Source organism: Capsicum annuum, chromosome 3 (assembly GCF_002878395.1).
Source record: "Capsicum annuum cultivar UCD-10X-F1 chromosome 3, UCD10Xv1.1, whole genome shotgun sequence".
Lineage (NCBI taxonomy): Eukaryota > Viridiplantae > Streptophyta > Magnoliopsida > Solanales > Solanaceae > Capsicum > Capsicum annuum.
This window is the reverse complement of record NC_061113.1, coordinates 256,876,066-256,899,105: the sequence shown is the minus strand read 5'-3', so window position 1 is coordinate 256,899,105 and position 23,040 is coordinate 256,876,066. Positions and strand designations below refer to the sequence as shown.

The following is a 23,040-nucleotide window of genomic DNA, read 5'->3' as shown; positions in this document are numbered from 1 at the left end:
TACACTCTCAACCACAAGATTAGGGTTTCTTCTCAAGATCAAAACTCTCAAGAACAAGCCCTAGGGTTTTCATAGAAGAGCCTATTTCAAGAAAATTTCGCCGTCAATCTTCATGAATTCTTAATCTAAGATATGCGTAGTGTTCATCTATGGATTCAATTCGTTCATAGAGCTCAAGAATCATGCTTTTAAATGTTATTTTGTAAACGTTTTGTGGTGATATGAACATGTACTTGTTGATGATTGTTGTTTAAGTTTCAAGATGATATCTAAAGGTGTTTTCATGGAATATATGTGGTTGTTAGTTGAAAAACATGAACTTTGGGTGGTTTGATATGATGCAAGTATGAAATCCACCTATGCCTTAAAGAATGCATGCAAAGTATTTGATAAAATGCCTAGGATGGTAGAAATTCATATTTACATAATTCCATGATATCTAAATGACAAGTCCATGTTAGTTATACCCTTCAATATGGATTTCCATGCTATTTATGTGTTGCTATTGTTGTGCTATGAAGCATGTATGATAATGGAGTTATGAATTATGTACATGAAATATATCTATGCTTTCCCCTACCATGTTTGAGATGTTGAATAAATACATGAAGTATAATATACCCTACTTATGTTATTGTGAATTGTAGACTCTGATCTTCTAATCAAGTCGTGTCATGTGTGAGTCAATTTCATTCCATCGAGTCCTGGGGGTATTCGTACCCAAAAACTATAGTTGTGTGCCTAGAGACATGTCATGTTTCACTATACTCTCATTCATGCCATGTTCCATAGAACTCAGTCAGTTATGTGACTCAGGAAAGTTCAGTAACCCAGTTAATCTCAGTAAATCTCAGTAGTCTCAGTACTTAGTGATATCGAAAGCTTCAGAAATTCTAGTGCTCTTAGTAACTTCAGTAATCTCCATAATTCAGTACTCTCAGAAATCTCATGAACTCAGCTCAAAAAGAGCAGTATTCTCAGTTAGTTATCATGTATCAGTAGTATTCAGTTCAAAACCTCAGTAACCTCATCAGCTAGTAGAGTCAGCCTTATTCACATATAACATAGAATTCCACAGTATTCTAAGTAAAATCTCAGTAACTATAGTACTCTCTGTAAATCCACATACATCAGTATATTCCATCAGCTATGGAACTCAGTAAACTCAAAATCAGTTCATTTTAGTTATTCATGTTCAGTTTCTTCAGATGGGAGTAGAAGTTAGCACCGAGTGAACCCAAGGATGGGAAATCACCTACCAGTTTAGGGTGTGATTCTTAGCAGTCATCCTTGTGTTGCAAAACTACGTAGCCAACATAGATTGAGACATCTTAACCTGTTAGATTATTGTTAGTGAGGTGACTTAACCTGTCAGTTTAAGGTTCCCACCGTTTTCATTTGAGTGCCTGCTAGATAAGGGTCACTCACAACTGTCATTACCAGTGGCGCGGTATTGACACCCCTCTAGTTGGGGCAGAGATTGGACCCCAACTTAGCTATATGCGTTATTGGGGTATGTTGGTTAGACAACTATATCCCACAGTTTCAGTTATAGATTCAGGACTGTCAGATACAGTCAACTCAATTCAGTAGTACAGATTCAATACTGTTAGATATAATCAATCCTTACCATAATCATCAGACTTAAAGATCACCCGTTAGATAGGGCTGATCTCAAATTCAGTTACTCCATATAAAGCAGAACTCAGATACTTCCATCAGAACTTAGACTGTCAGATACAGTCGCTCCGTATCAGTTACATCGATTAGGCCGATCATCACAGTTATATCAATTATATCAGTTTTTTGAACTCATGTATTAGTCATATCAGTTATCAGAATTCATGATATCAGTATTCAGCTTCAGGACTATCAGACACAGTCAACCAAACCAGTTCTTCATAATTCAAACTGTCAGAAATAGCCATTCAACTATTCAGTATCTTAGTATCAGTACACTCATGTTGTTAGTAGTCAGACTCAGAAGTCAGTATCTCCACGAGTTCAGTTATAGTTATGTATACATGTATGTATTCTTACGTTCATATTAGTCAGCATTGTTCATGCATATAACCCTTTACATTTAGATTACCTCATTCGTATACTCAGTACATTCAGACGTATTGGCGCATTTATGCTATGGTGCTTTCTCTTATGTTACACCATAGGTTCAGAGGCACGAGCTACAGATCAGTAGTAGCATTCTAGTGTTCAGAGTTTGCAGTGAATTCTTCTTATTCGAGGATGATATGATTATCGCTACATTTACTATTCAGTTGCTAGATAGAGTTAGTTAGAGACATGTTCCTTCAACTCCTTATTCAATTCAGTTAGAAGCTTCCAGACTAGATGTCAGATTAGATATTCAGATCTCATTATTTTCAGTATTTATGACTTGTTTTGGTATTGTTGTACCTTTTTCAGACATTTTGCTATCAGTCGTTTATTCAGTTAGAACCTTATTGCCTTTCATGTTCATGTTTCCACATTTTATGCTATATTATACAGTATACAGGTACAGATATCAGTCATGGGTTAGCTTGTGGTCCTTCCGGATCATGAGCACCGTGTAGCAATCTGGTTCAGAAAATTGGGGTGTTACAATTTTCAACCACCTAAGTTACCAAACAAACCACATTCTTGACAAATAATTCCCCTTTAAAGTCCCTACAGTTAACAATTTTCAAGTGACTAAGTGACCGAACAAACCACATTATTGACAAATAATTCCACTTTAAAGTCCCTACACTTAACCATTTTCAACCACCTAAGTCACCGAACAAACCACATTCAAAACAAATAATTCCCCTTTAAAGTCCCTACACTTAACCATTTTCAAGTGACTAAGTGACCTAACGAATCCCATTCAAAACAACAAAATACCCTTTAAAGTCCCTACACTTAACCATTTTCAAGTGACTAATTGACCGAACAAACCACATTCAAAACAAGAAATGATATAAGATCATGTTGACAGTACAAGAAACAAGCAACAACCAAATGTCAAGAACAATGCTAGTGAATCACACAAGGCCACACACGGCTTCACTAGACTTCAATATGAACAATAAAAGGAAGATAACAACAATAGTGAATTGCACAAGGGCCCACACGGCTTCACTATGTCAACTTACCTTTGATATTTTCCTTAATTTCTTGATATTTCAAAATGGCAGCTTCAATCTGCTTCTTAATTCTCTCACGGGAAGCTGCACTATCGAAAATGATGATCTTAGCAAATTAAAAGACAGACTACTGCAATTTTCTCCAAAATACCCATCTACTCTATGCTACATTCATGTTTAAGTATTGGAAATAGGAGAGAGTTAATGCAGTATTTAGTTTTATAGCATATATAATGACATATGAACACCTAATAATATTGTTTCTAATAGTAGTAGCCTTTTTGTTCCTAAACATATTTTAAGCATTTTAATATAATTTTCAGTATTGTTTCCAAATCCCTATAAATAGTTATAGTGCCCTGTATCTCGTATCTTAAAGGTGTACAATTTATCTGAAGTGAAAATGTCAGTGAGGGAGGGTGGTTGTTCATGTCCAATAGATATAACTATGTGAAAGTGACACATTATTTTACCTAAAAACAAAACGACAGAAAAGTGATAGGCTATATACATAAGAACTAAGCAATTCCATTGGTGACTGTAAACATGTATTTAAGTCTCAAATAACTCTTAACTTAGCTATTAAGAACACCATCTAGTATATAACTAACGGTCTTCACACTTAGTAATACAAGGGCACTATCTAAGAAAATATGACACTTAACAATCTTAGAAAATCATACTTACACCTTTATACAAAATATAACTAACACATATTTCCTTGCGTACATCTCCATATCATACTTACACCTTTATACAAAATTGAGAATGAGTGAACTTAAATTCTTGCATACATTATTCCAAGCCTACTAGCTCACCTTCTATATAACTAGTATCACTATCACAAGAAATCATTATTTCCACCTTTATGATCCCCCATTGTTGAAACTTAGTGTCTAGTACTAGCATGATTAATAACATAACTTCACATACTATTCTTGCTTGGCAGCTATAAAATAAAACATCAAGAAATACTAGTCCACTAGGGCTACATGATAACAATAATAGATCCTAATCTTATGGTCTATCTAATTATAGTTCATTAGATTATCCTTCTTTCACACATCACTATATTACTTACCCATCCATACATTTAAATTATATTAATTTCTCTATAAGCATCAACCAATCTCTTTTTCACAATCACAAAGGGAAGTCTAGATTATCAATCCTTAACAACCTAATACTTCCATTAATGACCTATGATTCACAATGAAACGTCATCAAGAACTAAGAACTGTAAACTTTATTGGTTCAAGTTTGGGATTCTACCACAAGTTATTTGATTTATCGGTTCAAAATCAATTCTAGGAAAAATAACATAATCATACATCATAACTTACCATATTTATACAAATACGAACTAAGATTAATAACCCTAATCAACCTTACTATCCAATAAGAACAATTTGAGCACTTATCCGAATTGAAGTGATGGAGAAGATCCTGGCGTGACAAACTTTGAGAGTGAAAGAATTGGAGAGAAATGGAGAGAATTTGAGTTAGGGCTTTAGCTGATTCCCGTTTTTTCTTTTCTTTATTTGGGGATTGGGTGGGTCGGGTCGGGTTAAAAGCTATTTTTAATTTTTTTTTAAATAACAGAAAAACCGACCATATGTGGTCGGTATGTGGTCGGTTTTTACTAAGTTTTTGATAAATTATACTTTAATAAACTATAATTAATAAATTAATTAATAAATTTAATTTAATTTTTAATAGATTATTTTTTTAATAAATTGTATAATATTTATAACAAATAAATTATATAATATATATATATACATAATGTGTTAATCAGATAAATTATCGATGTCTTACGTTATTACAACTTCAACAATATACGCGTATCTACTTTGACACAAAATAGTATATCTATTTCTTCATAAGTATGATATCAATGTATTATTCAAAATATTTTGATATATACATTCAGTTATTGAGCTTTCGATTACTGCATATGTCACTACATGAGATATGCAGTATATATATACGTATATCCAATTTTAGCGGTCGTTCAAAATTTGAAATTCAAAGCAAATGGTAAGTATATGCTAGTTTCATGATTCAATTTTCTGTATCCTTCCCCTACTTCCTTCCCCCCCCCCCCCTATATACCTCGTAATACTTGTCTTGCATTATTACAACTTCAACAATATACGTCTGTCTACATTATATATTGAAACAAAATAGTATATCTATTTCATCACTACACGAGATATACGTATATATAAATTTATGGCTATCAATATTCAAATACGTACTATATACATCACATACCCAATTTTACTACCCCATAATAATATACTACGTATTTCACAGAAACTCAGTTGAATTATCGGTTGGTTTATCTTATGTCATTAACATACGTTCACTATATAATATGTATATATATACCTATACATACACACACACATATATACACATTATCGACTACCCCATTGTATTTCACATATACTCAAATAAATAATCGGTTGATTTATCTTATGTCATTAATATACCGCCACTGTATAATATGTATATATTATATATACACATATACATATATACAGACACATATACACACTATCAACTATATAAAGTTCAAAATACATACTATATACATCACATGCGTATACAAGTATATTATCCAATAATATAATGCGATGTATTTCTTATACATACTTACATTAGTGTTCGATTAATTATATTTGATTAGCTTAATATATTAGGTTTTGATTACATCATTCATCAATTCAGCACTACATGATATATATATATATATGAAAAGATATCTATATATATGAACTCTTGATGCGTATACATATATCACATCCACAAGAATGTTACCTTATAATAGAACACGTTCATTATATTTTGATGAATTATCGGTTATATATTACATTATTATGACCGAAATATATAGTAACATGATATATAGTAACATATTATATATATATATATATACACACACACATATTCATTATACAAAGGTTATGCATGTTTAACGTCATTTAACGTATATACGAAAGAAAATATTTATTTTATATATTGAAACATAAATAAAATATAAACATTATGTTTAACATAATTTATTTATTTTATTTGATATATTTTTAAGTATAATTTTTTCAAAAAATTGTGGAATGATTGATTTTTATTATTATTTTATTGATTATCTACTACATGTAATCAATGTAATTTCAAAAAATTATATATATATATATATATATATATATATATATATATTACATTATATATATAATTATTTTTTATGAAACAAATAATATATATATATATATATATATATATATTTCTTTTGATTACATATAAATATTATGTTTAAAAGTATTTTTTTTTTTAGTTTCAAAACCGACCAAAAGTGGATGGTTTTTTATTTCTAAAAAAAAAGAAAAACATTTTTAAAAACCGACCACAAGTGGTCACTTTTTAGAAATATTTTTTTATTATTTTTATAAAAATCGACCACTTATGGTTGGTTTTGTTATTTTTTTAATATTTTAATTTTTAAAATATATAATAATTAATATAAAATTATTGAAATATTTATTTTGATATTTTATAATAAAAAAGCAACCACATGTGGTCGCTTTTTTAATAAAAAAAATTTAAAAAAATAAAATAAAAAAACCGACCACTTTATTATGGTCAGTTTCGGGTGGTCGGTTTTTGCTGTTTTTCTAGTAGTGCCAGTAGAATTGTTCACTTGGCTTCCCCTTGGCACAAACTATGCTAATTACACGAGGTTTAGGGTAAAAGTAGGGAGAAATGAACACTTAAGGTTGAATGCGGAAGTAAACAATGAGTCCGAATGGGTAAAATCACCTAATGCATACAAATTGTCCAAAATATGTAGGGAGTTAGATGAGAATTACCAGAAATTCTCAGAAAAGCAAAAGAAATTGCAGAAAACCTTCATTGTAGAAGCTTCGAGACCTCGGGAGACTTTGAAATCGACAACAAGGATATTACCGGTCGATAGCCCACGATGAGATCTTGCTATAACCTGTCTCTGATACCATGACACAGTCGAAATCTTGACCACAAGGTTCGAGTTTATCAATGGAGAAAACCCAATTCAGAGGAGACGAAAAGACGAAGTGGAAGAGAAAATATCTTTTCTATTTTTCCAGAATGTTCTTACACTGATGGAATGAGTCTATTTATATATACATGGTGGACTGGGTAATGGTAATGGTCCAAAACTAATTAAGCAAATATAAATGTATAAATAACATAAATACCAACCTTTTAAAAGTAATTACACTCTCTCCCTTTTTTTAATTACTTTACTCTCTTTTCCTATTAATATACATAACATAGCCAACATATACATAACATTCTGTGTATATATGGGATTTTTGTAATATGTTTAGGGAGTTGAAATTTTTTGTAATATTGAAAAGATAAGTTGTGTATTTATGTAATTTTTAGAATAGAAATTAAAGCTAAGTCTGGTCCACTTGAGAATGAACCAGCCCAACATTGAACTACTTAGGGGAAAAGGAGCAACCTCCTTATATTATAGTTTTTAGGATAAAAAATACAGTACTTATTGTGTAAAATTAGGTCTTGGATCCAACTCACGCCATAAAAGCTTAGCTCAAATGGAAGGATTATTCAAAGCTTATAAATAGACTACCCATCTCATTAGCCACCAATATGAATCTTTTTTCATTCTTCAACGTTATTGCTATGGCTTGCTCTTTGTTATCTCTATTCTTTGAATATATATTACCTGTTTGTTCTACCTTACTGATGAGATTACATGTAAAATTAATGTTTGACTATATCTTCCTTTTATCCTTGTACATTAAATTACAAGATATTTTAGGGCGCTCTGTAAATTATTTTTTTTATTCAATTACTCAGAGATAGGGGTTGTGTTGTATTAGCAAATAAGCAGCAGAGTGGGACTAGACCTGACCTCGATACGACATTCAGCCTTGGTGAAACCAACAGCCACAAAGGACCAGAAGGCTTACAAAATCAACTATTAGTGCCTTCTGGGAGATGAAACAAAAAACAAACAAACTTACAAAGAAATTAGATCTATCAATCCTCTAGCTTGTCTTGGAAGATTGTTGTAAGAGTGAGTGGTGAGAGTTTGGTTTGAGTCGGGGGCCAAATTTGGTAAGATGTCTGGGGTTCGAACCCTTAAATATGAGGTGAACAAAACTTTAATAGATCTCTCTGCTCCACTAACGGCTCTTTCTCTCTCTCTAGCCTCTAACGGCTCTTTCTCTCTCCCTAGCCCCTTTCTCTCTCTCGCCTCACCCCGGCCCACGGCCTTCGGCGCCGTCTCCGACCGTCGGCGCCGACCCGAACCGACCACCGATCCCCGGCGTCGACCGCCGTCGCCGGCCGAACGGCTTTCTCTCTCTCCCTACCCTCTCTCTCTCCCACGCTCCGGTCTCCGGCCCCGTCGCCGTCACCAACCTATGGCGCCGACCCAACCAGACCGTCGGCCCCGACCGCCGATCACCGACGCCGACATCCATCGCCGAACGCCGGTTCCCCCCCCCCGTTGTACCCCCCCTCCACCTACCCTTCTCTGTCCAGACCCCCCCCCCCCCCCCCCCCTCCGCCGGCGCCGGTACAACAGTCCAGCAGCCGAAGCTCGGTTTTCAGCCGCAACCGCCGCTCGGTCGCCAGCAGCCGCAGATCCATCTCAGCAGCGAAATCCCCCGGCATCAGGTCGACGCGAGGCTTGGTTGCCGGCTTGGTCTACAAGCGAAATCTGGTGACTTCTAACCTTTGCTTATTTCATTCTTCATTCTGCATTCTTTCATTCTTCGTATTATACTAGTAATTGAGTATAGTTTGGTTGCTGGAGTATTTCTTTGAATTTGTGTGAGCCTTGTATTACTTGCTGCTGCTTTGCTATTACCATCGTTTATGTCTTTATATCTTTATATTATCTTTATATTCTCTTATACTTTCGTCTAGTTGTGGCTGTGGGCAGTAATGGGTGGATAGGGTCATGTCCGAGGGGGTTGGGGCGGGGGGCCGTGGTGGGGGCGGGGGATGAGGAAAGGGCGGGAGTGGGAGGGAGGCCAAGGTTTGGCCGCGGGGGGAGTAGTGGAGGGCGTGCGGGTAGTGACGGTAGGCTGAGGGTTGGGTCTTGGAATATAGGGACCTGCAGGGCAAGTCCATAGAGCTTGTGAAGACCCTTAGGAAGAGGAGGATCAACATTGCGTGTGTTCAGGAGACCAAGTGGGTAGGGTCTAAGGCTAGGGATATGGATGGTTACAAGCTGTGGTACTCTGGGAGCGAGAGGCGTAGGAATGGAGTTGGCATCTTAGTGGATGAAGAGCTTAGAGGTCAGGTAGTAGAGGTGAAGAGGATCAACGATAGGTTGATGACTATTAAGTTGGTCATTCGGGGGTTTACCCTGAACGTATGTAGTGCCTATGCGCCGCAAGTAGGATCGGAGGAGGAGGAGAAAATGCGGTTTTGGGAGGCTTTGGAGGAGGTGGTGAGAGGCGTGCCTAGCTCGGAGAAGATTGTTGTAGTAGGAGATTTCAACGGGCACATCGGGGCGCTACCAGGAGGCTTTGGTGATGTGCATGGTGGTTTTGGTTTTGGGGAGAGAAATGAAGAGGGGGCTACCCTATTGGAGTTTGCGAGGTCCTTTGGGCTGGTGGTGGTGAACTCGGGCTTCCCAAAGAAGGACGAGCACCTGATCACCTTTCGAAGCGCGGTAGCCAGGACCCAGATTGACTTTTTGTTGCTTAGGAAAGGGGATAGGGCGTGGTGTAAGGACTGTAAGGTCATTCCGAGTGAGAATCTTTCGACCCAGCATAGGCTCTTGGTTATGGATTTGGGTATAAAGAAGAATAGAAAGAGGAGGAGTAGGGAGTGTAGACCTAAAATTAAGTGGGGTGGCTTGACGCCAGTGAATGCATGGGAGATAGGGGAGAAGTTGGCGGGAATGGGGGTGTGGGAGTGTAGGGGAGACGTGGATAGTATGTGGGATAGGGTGGCTAGGTGCATCAGGGAGAATGCAAGTGAGGTGTTGGGGGTTTCTAGGGGCCGGGCCGGCCACCATCAGGGGGATTGGTGGTGGAATGAAGAAGTGGAGAAGAAAGTGGGGACCAAGAAAGGGGCGTATGCCAAGTTGGTGGAGAGTAAGGACGAAGAGGAGAAGCGGGTAAACAGGAAAGAGTACAAGCTAGCAAGGAAGGAGGCTAAGTCAGCAGTCACGGCAGCTAAGACGGTCGCCTTTGAGAGCCTGTATGCAGGGTTATAGGGGAAGGGAGGGGAGAAAAAGTTGTTTAGACTCGCTAAGGCTAGGGAGAGGAAGGGTCGTGACCTCGATCAGGTGAGGTGCATTAAGGGGGAGGACGGTAGAGTGTTGGTGGAGGACGGCCACATTAAGAATAGATGGCAGTCGTACTTTCATAGGCTCTTGAATGACGAAGGGGATAGAGCTATTGTGTTAGGGGAACTGGAGCACTCAGAGGAGTGTCGGGATTTTAGCTATTGTAGACGTTTTAAGGTAGAAGAGGTTAGACAGGCTGTTCGCAGAATGCGAAGGGGTAGGGCGACGGGGCCGGATGAGATACCGATCGAGTTTTGGAAGTTCGTTGGAGAGGCTGGTCTTAGGTGGTTGACGGGATTGTTTAATAAAATCTTCAAGACGGCGAAGATGCCCGAGGCTTGGAGGTGGAGCACCATGATACCTCTCTATAAGAATAAGGGGGACATCCAGAGTTGCAACAACTATAAGGGGATTAAGTTATTGAGTCACTCTATGAAGATCTGGGAGAGAGTGGTCGAGGTGAGGCTGAGACGGATAGTGTCTATTTCAGAAAACCAGTTTGGATTTATGCCTGGCCGCTCGACGACGGAGGCAATTCACCTGGTACGGAGGTTGGTGGAACAGTATAGGGAGAGGAAGAAGGACCTGCACATGGTGTTTATCGACCTGGAGAAGGCCTATGACAAAGTCCCCAGGGAGGTGCTTTGGAGATGCTTGGAGGTGAGTGGAGTACCGTTGGCATATATCAGAGCAATCAAGGATATGTATGATGGAGCAAAAACTAAGGTGAGGACGGCGGGAGGAGACTCAGAGCATTTCACGGTCCGGACAGGGTTGCATCAGGGATCTACTCTTAGTCCCTTTTTGTTTGCAGTGGTGATGGATGTGTTGACGCGGCGTATTCAAGGGGAGGTGCCGTGGTGTATGCTTTTTGCAGACGATGTAGTTTTGATAGATGAGACTCGAGGGGATGTGAGTGACAAGTTAGAGGTGTGGAGGCAAACCCTTGAGTCTAAAGGGTTCAGGGTGAGCAGAAGCAAGACAGAGTATGTGGAATGCAAGTTTAATGACGTGAGGCGGGAGAATGAGGTAGTAGTGAAGCTGGAATCACAGGAGGTAGGTAAGAGGGAGAGTTTCAAGTATCTCGGGTCCGTGATCCAGAGTAACGGTGAGATTGACGAGGATGTCTCGCACCGTATTGGGGCGGGATGGATGAAGTGGAAGCTCGCATCGGGGGTGCTGTGTGATAAGAAGGTGCCGCCTAAGCTTAAAGGCAAATTCTACAGGGCGGTAGTCCGGACGGCCATGTTGTATGGAGCGGAGTGTTGGCCAGTTAAGAACTCCCACATCCAAAAGATGAGGGTGGCAGAAATGCGGATGTTGCGCTGGATGTGTGGGCTGACTAGAGGGGATAGAGTTCGGAATGAGAACATCCGGGAGAAGGTTAGTGTGACACCAGTGGAGTGCAAGATGCGGGAAGCCCGATTGAGATGGTTCGGACACGTGAAGAGGAGGGGCGTGGATGCCCCGGTCCGTAGGTGTGAGAGGCTAGCGTTGGATGGTTTTAAGCGGGGTAGGGGTAGGCCGAAGAAGTACTGGGGTGAGGTGATTAGGCGAGACATGGAGCAGTTACAGCTCACCGAGGACATGACCCTAGATAGGAAGGTCTGGAGGACGCGAATCAGGGCAGTGGACTAGGGCCAGTCTGAGTCGCTAGTATAGGGAACTACTTGGTGGGGGTTTATTCCTGTTAGGAGTCCGTGTCCCATGTTTTATTATGAAGCTGTGTGCTTTCCTCTGTTTTATATTACTTATGGGTGCCGTATTTATGTTATGTAATCTTGTAACCTTGTAACCTTGTGCTGTGCTTTACTATGTGTTTGTGTGGTACCGCGTGTCTCGAGCCGGGGGTCTATCGGAAACAGCCTTTCTACTTCTTCAGAGGTAGAGGTATGGACTGCGTACATCCTACCCCCCCCCCCAGACCCCACCAGGTGGGAATACACTGGGTTTGTTGTTGTTGTTGTTCTGCTCCACTATACCAATATAACTCTTTGTTTATGGCTTTCCAACTTAAAATTTTTATATATTTACCCAATTTCTCAATATAAATATGAGATCCGCATGAAAATTACTGTATTCCCGGGAATCCCCACCCAACCCCCGGATCCGCCCATGTGACTTGATTTCCTTCTCTATAGCAGTGTTGAACTTGCATCTTGACTCTGTTTTGATGTTGTTGATAGACTTCATTTTGACAAGAACTCTAAACAGCTTCCATGGGAGCAACAGCTAGCCAGATTTTTGTCTTGAAGATGAACGTCTCAAGCCAGTACAAAGGATAAGTCGCATGGCAAATGCCTTGTGCTTTTTTTTTTTTTTTTTTTTAATTATAAGCCATCACCAAGGTAACCTTGGTGTTGTGGGGGGTTAGGCTTTGAGCTCTACCATGTCTATTTCTTTTGAAGAGCATACAAAAGGAGGGGGACATGTACCTTACCTCACTAGAACAAAAAGGAAGCTTGTTACCAGGCTAACAATCTTCAAGGAAGAGTTTAGCCTATACAATGACTCTTCCATAATTCCACAAAAAAACAAATTGACTTAGCTTACAAAGAAATTGTCTTGTGCAGTGGCGTTAAAAATCAACTCGGGTGGCAGCTACATTCGTGAAAATGGGTGATCTGGAATTGGAGGAATAGTTAGGAACTCGTGACCTTCTCTATTCCTGTCTATTCTAGTAGTAGTAACATGGTTGAGGCCATGGTGACTGACTTTGGTGTAAAATGGTGCTATCAATTCGGACACACCAATTTTACTCTAGAACTCGACTCTATGGACATAGTTAACATGCTCAAAAGTATGGGGTGACCAATATGAAGCTCAAAATGCTCTGTAAATATTGAGATATGAATATAGATGAAAATGGCAGGGAAGATATTATAGAACGAACCTCATTCACTATTTTCATTTATACACAAAGTTCCTTTATTTATTATATTAACTAATGCATTTTATATGCATTATAATTACATGCATTAATATTTGATCGCTTCACCAGTCCAAAATGAGGAGTAAAAGTACATCCTCTAGCTAGTATTGGGGAATACAGAAACGAGGACCAGCATCTAGCTAGACACCGTACCATTGAGCAACAAGCTTTCAATAACAAACGAGGTAAGAGTAGTACTCTTGCTCTGACTTTGACACCACTCTTTGGCGCAATAGTGTTTTGTGGTTCCGCACCAACCAGATGAACTACAACACAATCCAGGAGGACATTTTCTACCATCAGCTTGCATTCCACATCTTCCAGGTGCGTATGGAGGTGGAGGTGGAGGTGCAGGTGGAGGCGCACATTGATCTTGACAGAAGTATTTAGTGCAAAACTCTTCTGTAGTTCCGCACCAACCCCACCTGCTACAACACGATCCAGGAGGACATTTTTTATAGCAACCTTGGTATCCGCACTCTCGTTTAGCCATTAGTGAATTATTATGAGGGGTAAGATTACTCTTGCACTGGCTTTGACACCACCCTTCGCGGCAATACTCTTCTGTGGCTCCGCACCAACCAGATAAACTACAACACAATCCTGGAGGACATTTTGTTCCACCAGCTTGCATTCCACACTGTCCGGGCGCGTATCGAGGTGGAGGTTCGATCGGAGGTGGGGGTGGAGGTGGACATTGATCTTGACAGTGCCGTCTGCCGCAATACTCTTCTGTAGTTCCGCAATAACCCCACCAGTTACAACACGATCCAGGAGGACATTTTTTATCGCAACTGTATCCACACCGTTGTTGACCTTCTTGATTTTTATCAGAAGGAAGAGAGAGCTCGTAGGCTGAGGCCTTATAAATTATTAAGAAAGAAGAAAGCCAGAGCCCAAAGGCTAATTGAGAATGCACCGTTTGTCTCTTTAGCTTTCATCATTTTGTGATGATAAGATGGGTTAGATGTTGTCTCACATGCTCAAAACATATAGCACAAATTTCAAGGGAATTCGATGACAACAACGACGGTGTTTAGTTCGATAACAGTTAATTCACCTACATTGATGGTGTTTAATTCAATGATGAGTATTTTGTTAAAAAAACAAAGAAGATATTGTTTCTTCTCGATCTATCCATTTTTACTTGTCCATATTAGTAAATTTATGATAGAATTGTGATAGATCATCGTCATGTTAGTCGCTCTTTTATGTTCACAAATCCATCATGAAATTATAATAAGCATATCAATCACAAATATTTCATCACAATTTTATACTTTTCTTGTAGTGACCCCTACTTGTTTATAAACTAGTACTCCCGACAGAGGAGCAGACCAATAACGAAGGGGGGCTAAACCCTAACCCTACAGACAGTCAAACTATGACGCATTATAGTAATAGGAAAATAAATAAATACGAAGAAATAGTAGTTCAATGAAAAAGACGAGTGAAGAAATCACTGTTGCTATTACATTGATTGTACTTCTGACGTACTGTATTACTTTTCTACAAAGTTGACAATTACACATGCATGAGGTTTTTTCTCTTCTTCTGTGAGAGATCTATTTTTACGGATGGTGTTATTACTCCCACAGACCTGTTTTAATTGTTACTACTATTTTATTTTTACCATTAACTATTTATGAGATTAACTAGAATACAGTGTGTTAGAGTATGAGCCCTACCTATTTCTAGATTCTACTGTTTGTCTATCTGTGGAACAGGTAAGTAAACGCAATTCGCAGAAGAGAAAGCTGAACACAGTGTTTTTACGTGGAAAAAACCCGGCTCAAAAAAGGTGTAAAAAACCACGACCTGTACCTCTACAGGATTTAATCCCAACTTCACTAAAAACTCTTGAGCCTCAACAATCAAACAATTACAATTCTTGTAACTTAGGAATTAAAACTTCTAATTCCTATCACTACAAAAACACCAATCTCACCCAAGATAAGTGTTTCCAAATCTTTGAGTTCTCCAACTTGAAGACAAATACTTCTATCTCAGTTTATAGATCACTAAGTACAAGAACTATGACTCGTTACAATTAATAGAACCAACCTATTGCAACTGATCTACGACTTAAGACGTATAGATTAGGTTCTTCTTCTTCAACTGGACGAACTTGATTGCTTGATTGTTGACTATCTCTTTTTATGCGCAGATTGCTTTGATCTTTTTTCTTGTATTTATAGCAACCCTAATTGAAACCTTCAGTTGATCTCCTTTTCTTACTTGAATTGGATTGCCTTTTCCGTCTTTTAATTTATGCCGCCTTTCCTTGTTTCCTAGTTTGAATTGGATTGCCTTGATGTCCTTCCTATCTTGACTTGGGTTGCCTTCACTCTTTTGGATTTGAACTTATTTCTTCTTTATCAGCTTGACTTGTAAATAGCTTTGGTCTAACATCCTGTCCGCCTTGTAGGATATTCACGCTAATCAATCGATAGTAGTACATTCACTTGTGTGGAACATGTTGTGGAACCTGTTTCATTCACTGTGTTCATCATCAAAACTTCAACTGGTTTTCCTAACAAATTCCCCCTTTTTGCTGACGGTAAATTCAACACTTCAGCATCCCTTCAATCCTGATATACTCAGTAAAGAACTATGACTAGAAGATTACAGAATGTAACATGGTTAGTCATTGAGTTATAAGTGTTGCATAGTATATTCTTCCCCCCTTTGACCTCATCGAAAAGTTGATTCAACAAGTGAAAAACCGTTTAATAATTCATGGCCTTTGAGGCAATCACTAAGACAATCAAAATTCAGAGTAATAGAACATGAATACAGCAAGATAAAGCAATAGCAGAACATATGAAAACAAGTAAGACCATTTCATTCATGATATGACTTATATCAACCAGCAGCACCCTATTAGAAAACAAGTTATTTAAGGAAATGAACAAAAATTTGGTCTTGGATATCAAAAACAAGAATTAAAGGGATGAAGAGGAGGGAATTAGAGAGGTGAGTTTCCTAATCACATCAGCATTTTCAGCTCTCAGCATTTTCAGCTCTTTCTCTTTCCAGTAGTGAGGTTAGGAAAGCAATTTGAGCTTGAAGAATCTTTCTTTCTTCTTCATGAGCAGTTTGTGTTGCCTTCAATGCAGCCTGTGCAGCTTCAACCTCACCCTGTTTATTATCTAGTGCATTCATTAGTATCTGCATAGGATTATCCACATTCCTCATGGAACCAGGTAGCATCATGTGATTCACACTTCCTATGATATCTTTCACAGTCTGTGAAGACCATACTTGAATAGGTACCCTAAACTCCTCAAGGATAGGGGTAATCCAGAATTCATAAGGAAGTACATGCCCATTTTTCTCCTTGATGAGCACCCTTTGCATGTGCTTCAGAATAAGTCTAGGTAACTCAATTCTTACTTCAGTATCTAACAGTTCCATGAGAGTGAAATCGAAAAAACTAGCCACTTTCCTTCTCTCCTTCGTAGAAATGATCATCTTGTATACTACATCAAAATAAAGCTAATGGAGGGGGGACATCTTTCTCTTAAACCTTCGATGATGAATCAGATGAGGATTCCCAGAGAACTTTCTACAAATTTCAAGAGCAGAAGTAAGGTTGTTCAAGGGTGGCCAACTGCCCTTGATATAGTGACCCCAACTCCCAAAAGGAATATGTAGAATCCTAGCAATATCAGCAATGTAAAGGTTCACAGTAACCTTTCTCACAATAGTAGAAAACAACTCACATGTACCCATCCCATTTGTATAGAACTCATAGACTTCAGGTTTGCCAAATTTCTTCTGAATATCTCCCTGAAGAAACAAAAGAGACCATCCTTGAAACTCTAGTTTTCTCATCAAAGTGTGCATGACAGCTCTTCTAAACCCACTGATAACTCTCCCTCTAGCTAATTGGTATTTTTGGAAGTGAAGATTATGAGCTTCAGGAGTATCTTGATGAGAAGATGGTACAGGACCTTCATAGCCAAAGTCCAACTCAAAAGTGGTGTCTGGATGGTACTCAGAGTTAGAAGAATCAGAAGGAACCGGTTTCCTAACATGTTTCTTTGATATGGAAAAGGCCTTAAAAGGTGAAGTTTTTGAAGATGTGGGAGCCTTGACCTTTGGAGTGGACTTAGAGGTGGATTTCTTGGGTGCAGATTTTGGAGAGGTTTTGTGAGATGGAAAAACTTTGGTAGTTTTAGCCATGATAGTATTATTCTTTTTGACTGAGTGGAGAAGAATATCAGGGGATGATGCATGAGGAGGTGAGGGATCAGAAATGGTTACCCGTTTCTTTTTGCTTTCTTGAAGTGCTTCATTCAAGGAAGCATCTTTACACTTCTTCTTTCCTCTAATGTGAGGAGTTCGAAGTGCATAGACAGTTGGAGAGGATTTCCAAGGAACTATGTTATCAACAGAAATAGATGTGGGTTTTCTTTGTGGTTGAGATCTGGATTTCCTGGGGATCAAGTCTGCTATGAGAAGGTCATCTCTGTCACTAGAGTTTTCATCAATTTCAACAATGTTGAGTGGGATGGGTATAGGAAGGAGAAGAGGTCCGGTGAAGGTTAAAAAAGGTGAAGGAATTTTGGAGAAAAGATTTTGAAGATGACGGAATACAGTGAAGTTGGTCAATTCGTGGGAGATTTACGGAGGGATGATGGAAGGTAAAGTGATGCTTGGGTGAAGGATAATGGATTTTATGAGGGTTTCGGTAGGTTTTCTGGATGATGAAAATGAAGAGGATGAAGGAGAGGCCATAATGGAACAAGATATTTTTCTTGATTTTGAGAATGGAGTTAAGATAGACTTAGGAGGCTTATTTAAAGGAAAACTTTTTAGAGAAAGTTAAAGAGATGGTGAACTGTATATGGCAAAGGAGTAATGATTGAGAATTCTGAACTGATAGAAAAGGAAGGACCAGATTTTAAAATGGAGCAGATCCCCTGATTTTTGGCATTTTAAATGGAACTGAAGGGACCATGTAAATAAATTGTTTCTTAGTAAGGTACTGGAAGATAACTTTAGTCATACCTGAAAGAATTTGTTACAATTGCCTCAGTGTTCCAGCTTTTCTGCAAAATCAACATAATCATGAGTCAACATATTCTAATTTTTGGACTTAGGATACACTTTTTAATGTGTGAGACTGAATTAATCAACATTCACTTATAAAACAACCTATTCTAATCAAGCATTGAGGGAGACTTATGCAAGTTTAATCATCCCCAAGGCTAACCTATTTTTTTCAAAATGTTCTCTACTCAAGGCCTTAGTGAAGATATCAGCAATTTGTTCCTCAGTAGAACAAAACATGATTGATATAAGACCTTTTACAACATTGTCTCTAAGAAAGTAATGTCTAATATCAATATGTTTAGCTCTTTTATGTTGAACAGAATTTTTGGCTATGTTTATGGCATTTGTGTTATAACAAAAAATTGGGACACACCCTACATAAATACCAAAGTCCTTAAGTTGTTGCTTAATCCATAGAAATTGAGCACAACAAGAGCCGGCGACAACATATTCAGCTTCAGCAGTTGACAAAGCTACTGAATTTTGCTTCTTAGTGGATCATGTAATCAAACATGATCCAAGAAAGTGTGCCATGCCAGTAGTGCTTTTACTGTCCACCAAGTAACCTGCATAATCAGCATCTGAGTATCACACCAAATTAAAGTTGCTACCTTTAGGGTACCACAATCTAAGATCAGTGGTTCCTTTCAGGTATCGGAGAATTTTTTTCACAGATTTTAAATGGGATTCGTTTGGTTTTGCTTGGAATCTAGCACACAGTCCTAAACTAAACACAATATTAGGCCTACTTGTTGTGAGATATAATAATAAACCAATCATTCTTCTATACAATTTTTGCTCAACATCTGATCCTGCTTCATCCAAGTCTAACTTTGTGGCAGTGGCAATAGGAGTGTTAATCTCTTTTTGTTCCTCCATGGAGAACCTTTTAAGAAGCTCTTTAGCATACTTCTGTTAGTGAATCATTGTCCCAGAAGCTGATTGCTTTATTTGCAAGCCCAAGAAATAATTCAGCTCCCCCATCATGCTCATCTCAAATTCACTACTCATGAGTTTGGCAAATTCATGGGTCATACTCATATTTGTTGATCCAAAAATAATATCATCCACATATATCTGCACAATCAACAAGTCCTTCCCATTTGATTTCAAGAAAAGAGTGTTGTCAATTTTACCTCTGGTATGACCATGTTCCAACAGGAATTTTGACAATCTTTCATACCAAGCTCTTAAAGCTTGTTTCAATCCATACAACGTTTTGTCTAGTCTGTATACATAATCAGGAAATTCTTTGCTTTCAAAACCTGGAGGTTGTTTAACATACACCTCCTCCTTGAGAATACCATTTAGGAATGTACTCTTTACATCCATCTGATAAAGGATAAACTCCATATAGGCAGCAAAGGCAACAAGTAGTCTTATAGCTTCAAGTCTAGCTACAGGTGCAAATGTCTCATCGAAGCCAATTCCTTCTTCCTGATTGTATCCCTGGACCACCAATCTTGCCTTGTTTCTTATGAATGTTCTATGCTTATCAACTTTGTTTCTGTAGACCCACTTAGTCCCAATTACTGATTTGTCTTTTGGAAGAGGAACTAAGTGCCAGACTTTGCTTCTCTCAAAATGATTCAACTCTTCCTACATGGCTATGATTCAGTCAGCATCAAGCAATGCTTCAGTTACCTTCTTTGGTTAAATTTTTGATAGAAATACCTTGAAGGCACACATATTTCTCAATCCAAACCTTGTGGTAATCCCAGATATAATATCATTAAGTACATTCTCAATAGGATGTGATCCTTGATACTTGTATCCTTTTAGGATCAACCCTAATGAGCTTCCAGGACTACTGTTGATGTTCTGAGTGGGGCTATTTTAATGCTTAGTTCCCCCTATCACTGTGACTTCAGCTTCAGTTCTCCCTATCAAGGTGTCTCCATGTTTGATAGCTCCAGTAGATGAACCAGGCGACATTACCAGTTCCTCAGTGTCACTTCCTTCCTACAGGTTAGTCTTAACACAGGATTCATCACAGATTACATGCATGCTTTCTTCAACACAGTTAGTGCATTTGTTTAAAACCCTATAAGCTTTACTATTAAGTGAGTATCCTAGAAAGATTCCCTCATCACTTTTAGCATCAAATTTTTCCAAATTATCCTTTCCCTTATTGTGAATAAAACATTTACAACCAAAAGTTCTAAAGTGATAAATATTTGGCTTTTTTCCTCTTAGTAATTCATAGGGAGTCTTATCTAACATAGGTCTGATCATGCATCTATTTAAGATGTATGCAGCAGTACTCATTGCCTCAGCCCATAGGTTTTGAGCAATGTTAGCTGCAAACATCATTGTTCTAGCCATGTCTTCCAAGGTTCTATTTTTCCTTTCCACCACTCCATTTTATTGTGGAGTTCTGGGAGCTGAGAAGTTATGATCTACACCATTAGCTGAACAAAATTCTAAGAACTTTACATTCTCAAATTCTATACCATGGTCAGACCTTATGGAAACTAAAGAAGAGCCCAGTTTCTTATTAATTTTCTTAATTAAGATTTCAAAAGCACCAAAGGCATCTTCCTTAGAGGCTAGAAACAATGTCCATGTGAATCTGGAATAATCATCAATAATAACAAAAACATATATTTTTCCTCCTCTTCTTTGAACTCTCATGGGTCTACATAAGTCCATATGCACCAGGTCAAGACACTTGGTAGTGCTAACATGGTTCTTTGACTTAAACGAAGATCTTACCTGCTTCTCCCTTACACATGCACTGCATAACTTTTACCTTTTAAACTTGGTTTTGGGTAATCCCAATACCATGTCTTTAGAAGAAAGTATGTTTAATTGTTTTAGACTTGCATGACCAAGTCTTTTGTGCCAAAGGAGGGGATCATTTTCTATTGCACTTAGACAGGTCATCTCAGATCCTGGTAATGCCATAATATCAGCTTTGTATACATTTCTGTATCTCTTTGCAGTGAGCACCACTTCTTTAGTGTCCATCCTTTTGACTTTGACCCCTGTAGCAGTAAAGATAAATTTATTACATTTGTCACACAACTGTGAAATACTCAGCAGGTTGTGCTTTAGTCCTTCAACAAGATAGACATCTTCCAATGCTTTTGATTCAGATGAGCCAATCTTTCCTACTCCAGTAATGATTTTCTTTTTTCCATCACCAAATGAAACCCCTCTTTTATCTATTTTGGAGAGTGAAAGGAATTTTTTTTTATCACCAGTCATGTGTCTTGATCAAGCACTATCTAAGTACCAGTGCTTTTTTCTTCCTTTCACTTTCTCCTGCAAAAGAAATCAATGTTTAGACTTAGGAAATCAGACTAACTTGGGTCCTGTTTTATGAGTAAAAGGATGAATTAAATTTCTTTTAGTCCATGCAGGCAACATGTAGCTCAACCTGTTTCTCTAACCAGAACTGGAATTATTCCTTTTGGTCTGAGAAACTCTCTATTCCAAGTTTTGACTATTGGATCTGCTTTTTGCAGCTACTGGGCCATTAGTAGAGGGATGTCTAAGGTTACCACGAATATAGCATAAATCTAGGGTTACATAAAAAATTTTGTGGAATCCCAATCCAGCCGTTTCATTGTACTTTCTTTCACCCAGATTATGAACAATTCTTGAGAACTTTGTCCACCTATTTGCCCTTTCAAGATCAAGTTTTAGTGTTGAAACTTCTTAATTCAACTTGTTCATTTTTTCACTTAAATCATAGCATTCTTGTTTGTATCTAATTACCTCAAGTTCAGATTTAAGACCATTGTTTGAAATTTCTAGTTCTGTAATTTGGTTCTTAAGTGAGCTATTTTCTTTGTCAACAGTTCCTGTGTAAGCCTTCAAATCAATGAGATCAAATTTTAGGCTTGCAAAACTGTTGAACAATTCATCCCTATCAGAGGTTAATTCTTGGAAATCATCAATCAGGGCACTCATTAGAGAAACAAGTTTTGATTGTTAAAACAGTTGCAGTTTTTCTTTAAGATCAAGTATACTTACTTCAGAACCATTTTCTTCTTCATCTATGTCTGAATCTCCAAAAGACATAAATGCAGTTTCATCAACTTCATCTGAATCTGAATCTGATCCCCAAGCTGCTATCATTGCATGTTGTTCTTTCCTTTTTTCCTTTTCTTTTGATTCTTTCTCTACCCTTTCCTTCTTCCATTCTATTTCCCAGACTGAACAGTCTCTAATCTGATGATCAGTTTTGCCACACTTGTAACAACCATTTGGATTGTCATTGGATCGTCTCTTAACACCTGTTCCTTTCTTCTTCTTGAAGAATTTGCTGAAGTTTTTGTTTATAAAGGCAACTTGCTCCTTATCAAGCTCAATTTCTTCATCACTATCAGAAGCCTTTAATGCCAAGACTTTTTCAGGATGTGCTTGTTCTATCGTTCCATCAACTTCCATCTCATAAGTTCTAAGGTTTCCAACTAACTCATCCAAGGTCATTCTAGCAAGATCTTTGTTTGCTTCCCTGATTGTTGTTACCTTAACATTCCATTTTGACTTAGGTAATACTGTTAATACCTTCTCAACTTGTTCTTCCTTATAAATTACTTTTCCCAAGGAAGTAAGTTCATTGATTAAGGTGGTAAGCCTTGCCATCACCT

General features: G+C 38.0%; 1 protein-coding gene across 1 annotated transcript; it reads right to left on the bottom strand.

Annotated features, from left to right (window-relative positions):
• Positions 1-13,298: 13,298 nt before the first annotated feature.
• LOC107864797 (chitin-binding lectin 1) lies at positions 13,299-14,348 on the bottom strand. Its single transcript, XM_016711220.2, has one exon. The coding sequence runs from the start codon at positions 14,010-14,012 to the stop codon at positions 13,515-13,517; it is 498 nt and encodes a 165-aa protein (XP_016566706.2). The 5' UTR covers positions 14,013-14,348; the 3' UTR covers positions 13,299-13,514.
• Between the last annotated feature and the right edge of the window lie 8,692 nt (positions 14,349-23,040).

What these genes read in the sequence shown, in the direction of transcription:
- LOC107864797 (XM_016711220.2), bottom strand. Translation starts at nt 14,012, where the DNA reads ATGCAAGCTGGTGGAACAAAATGTCCTCCAGGATTGTGTTGTAGTTTA.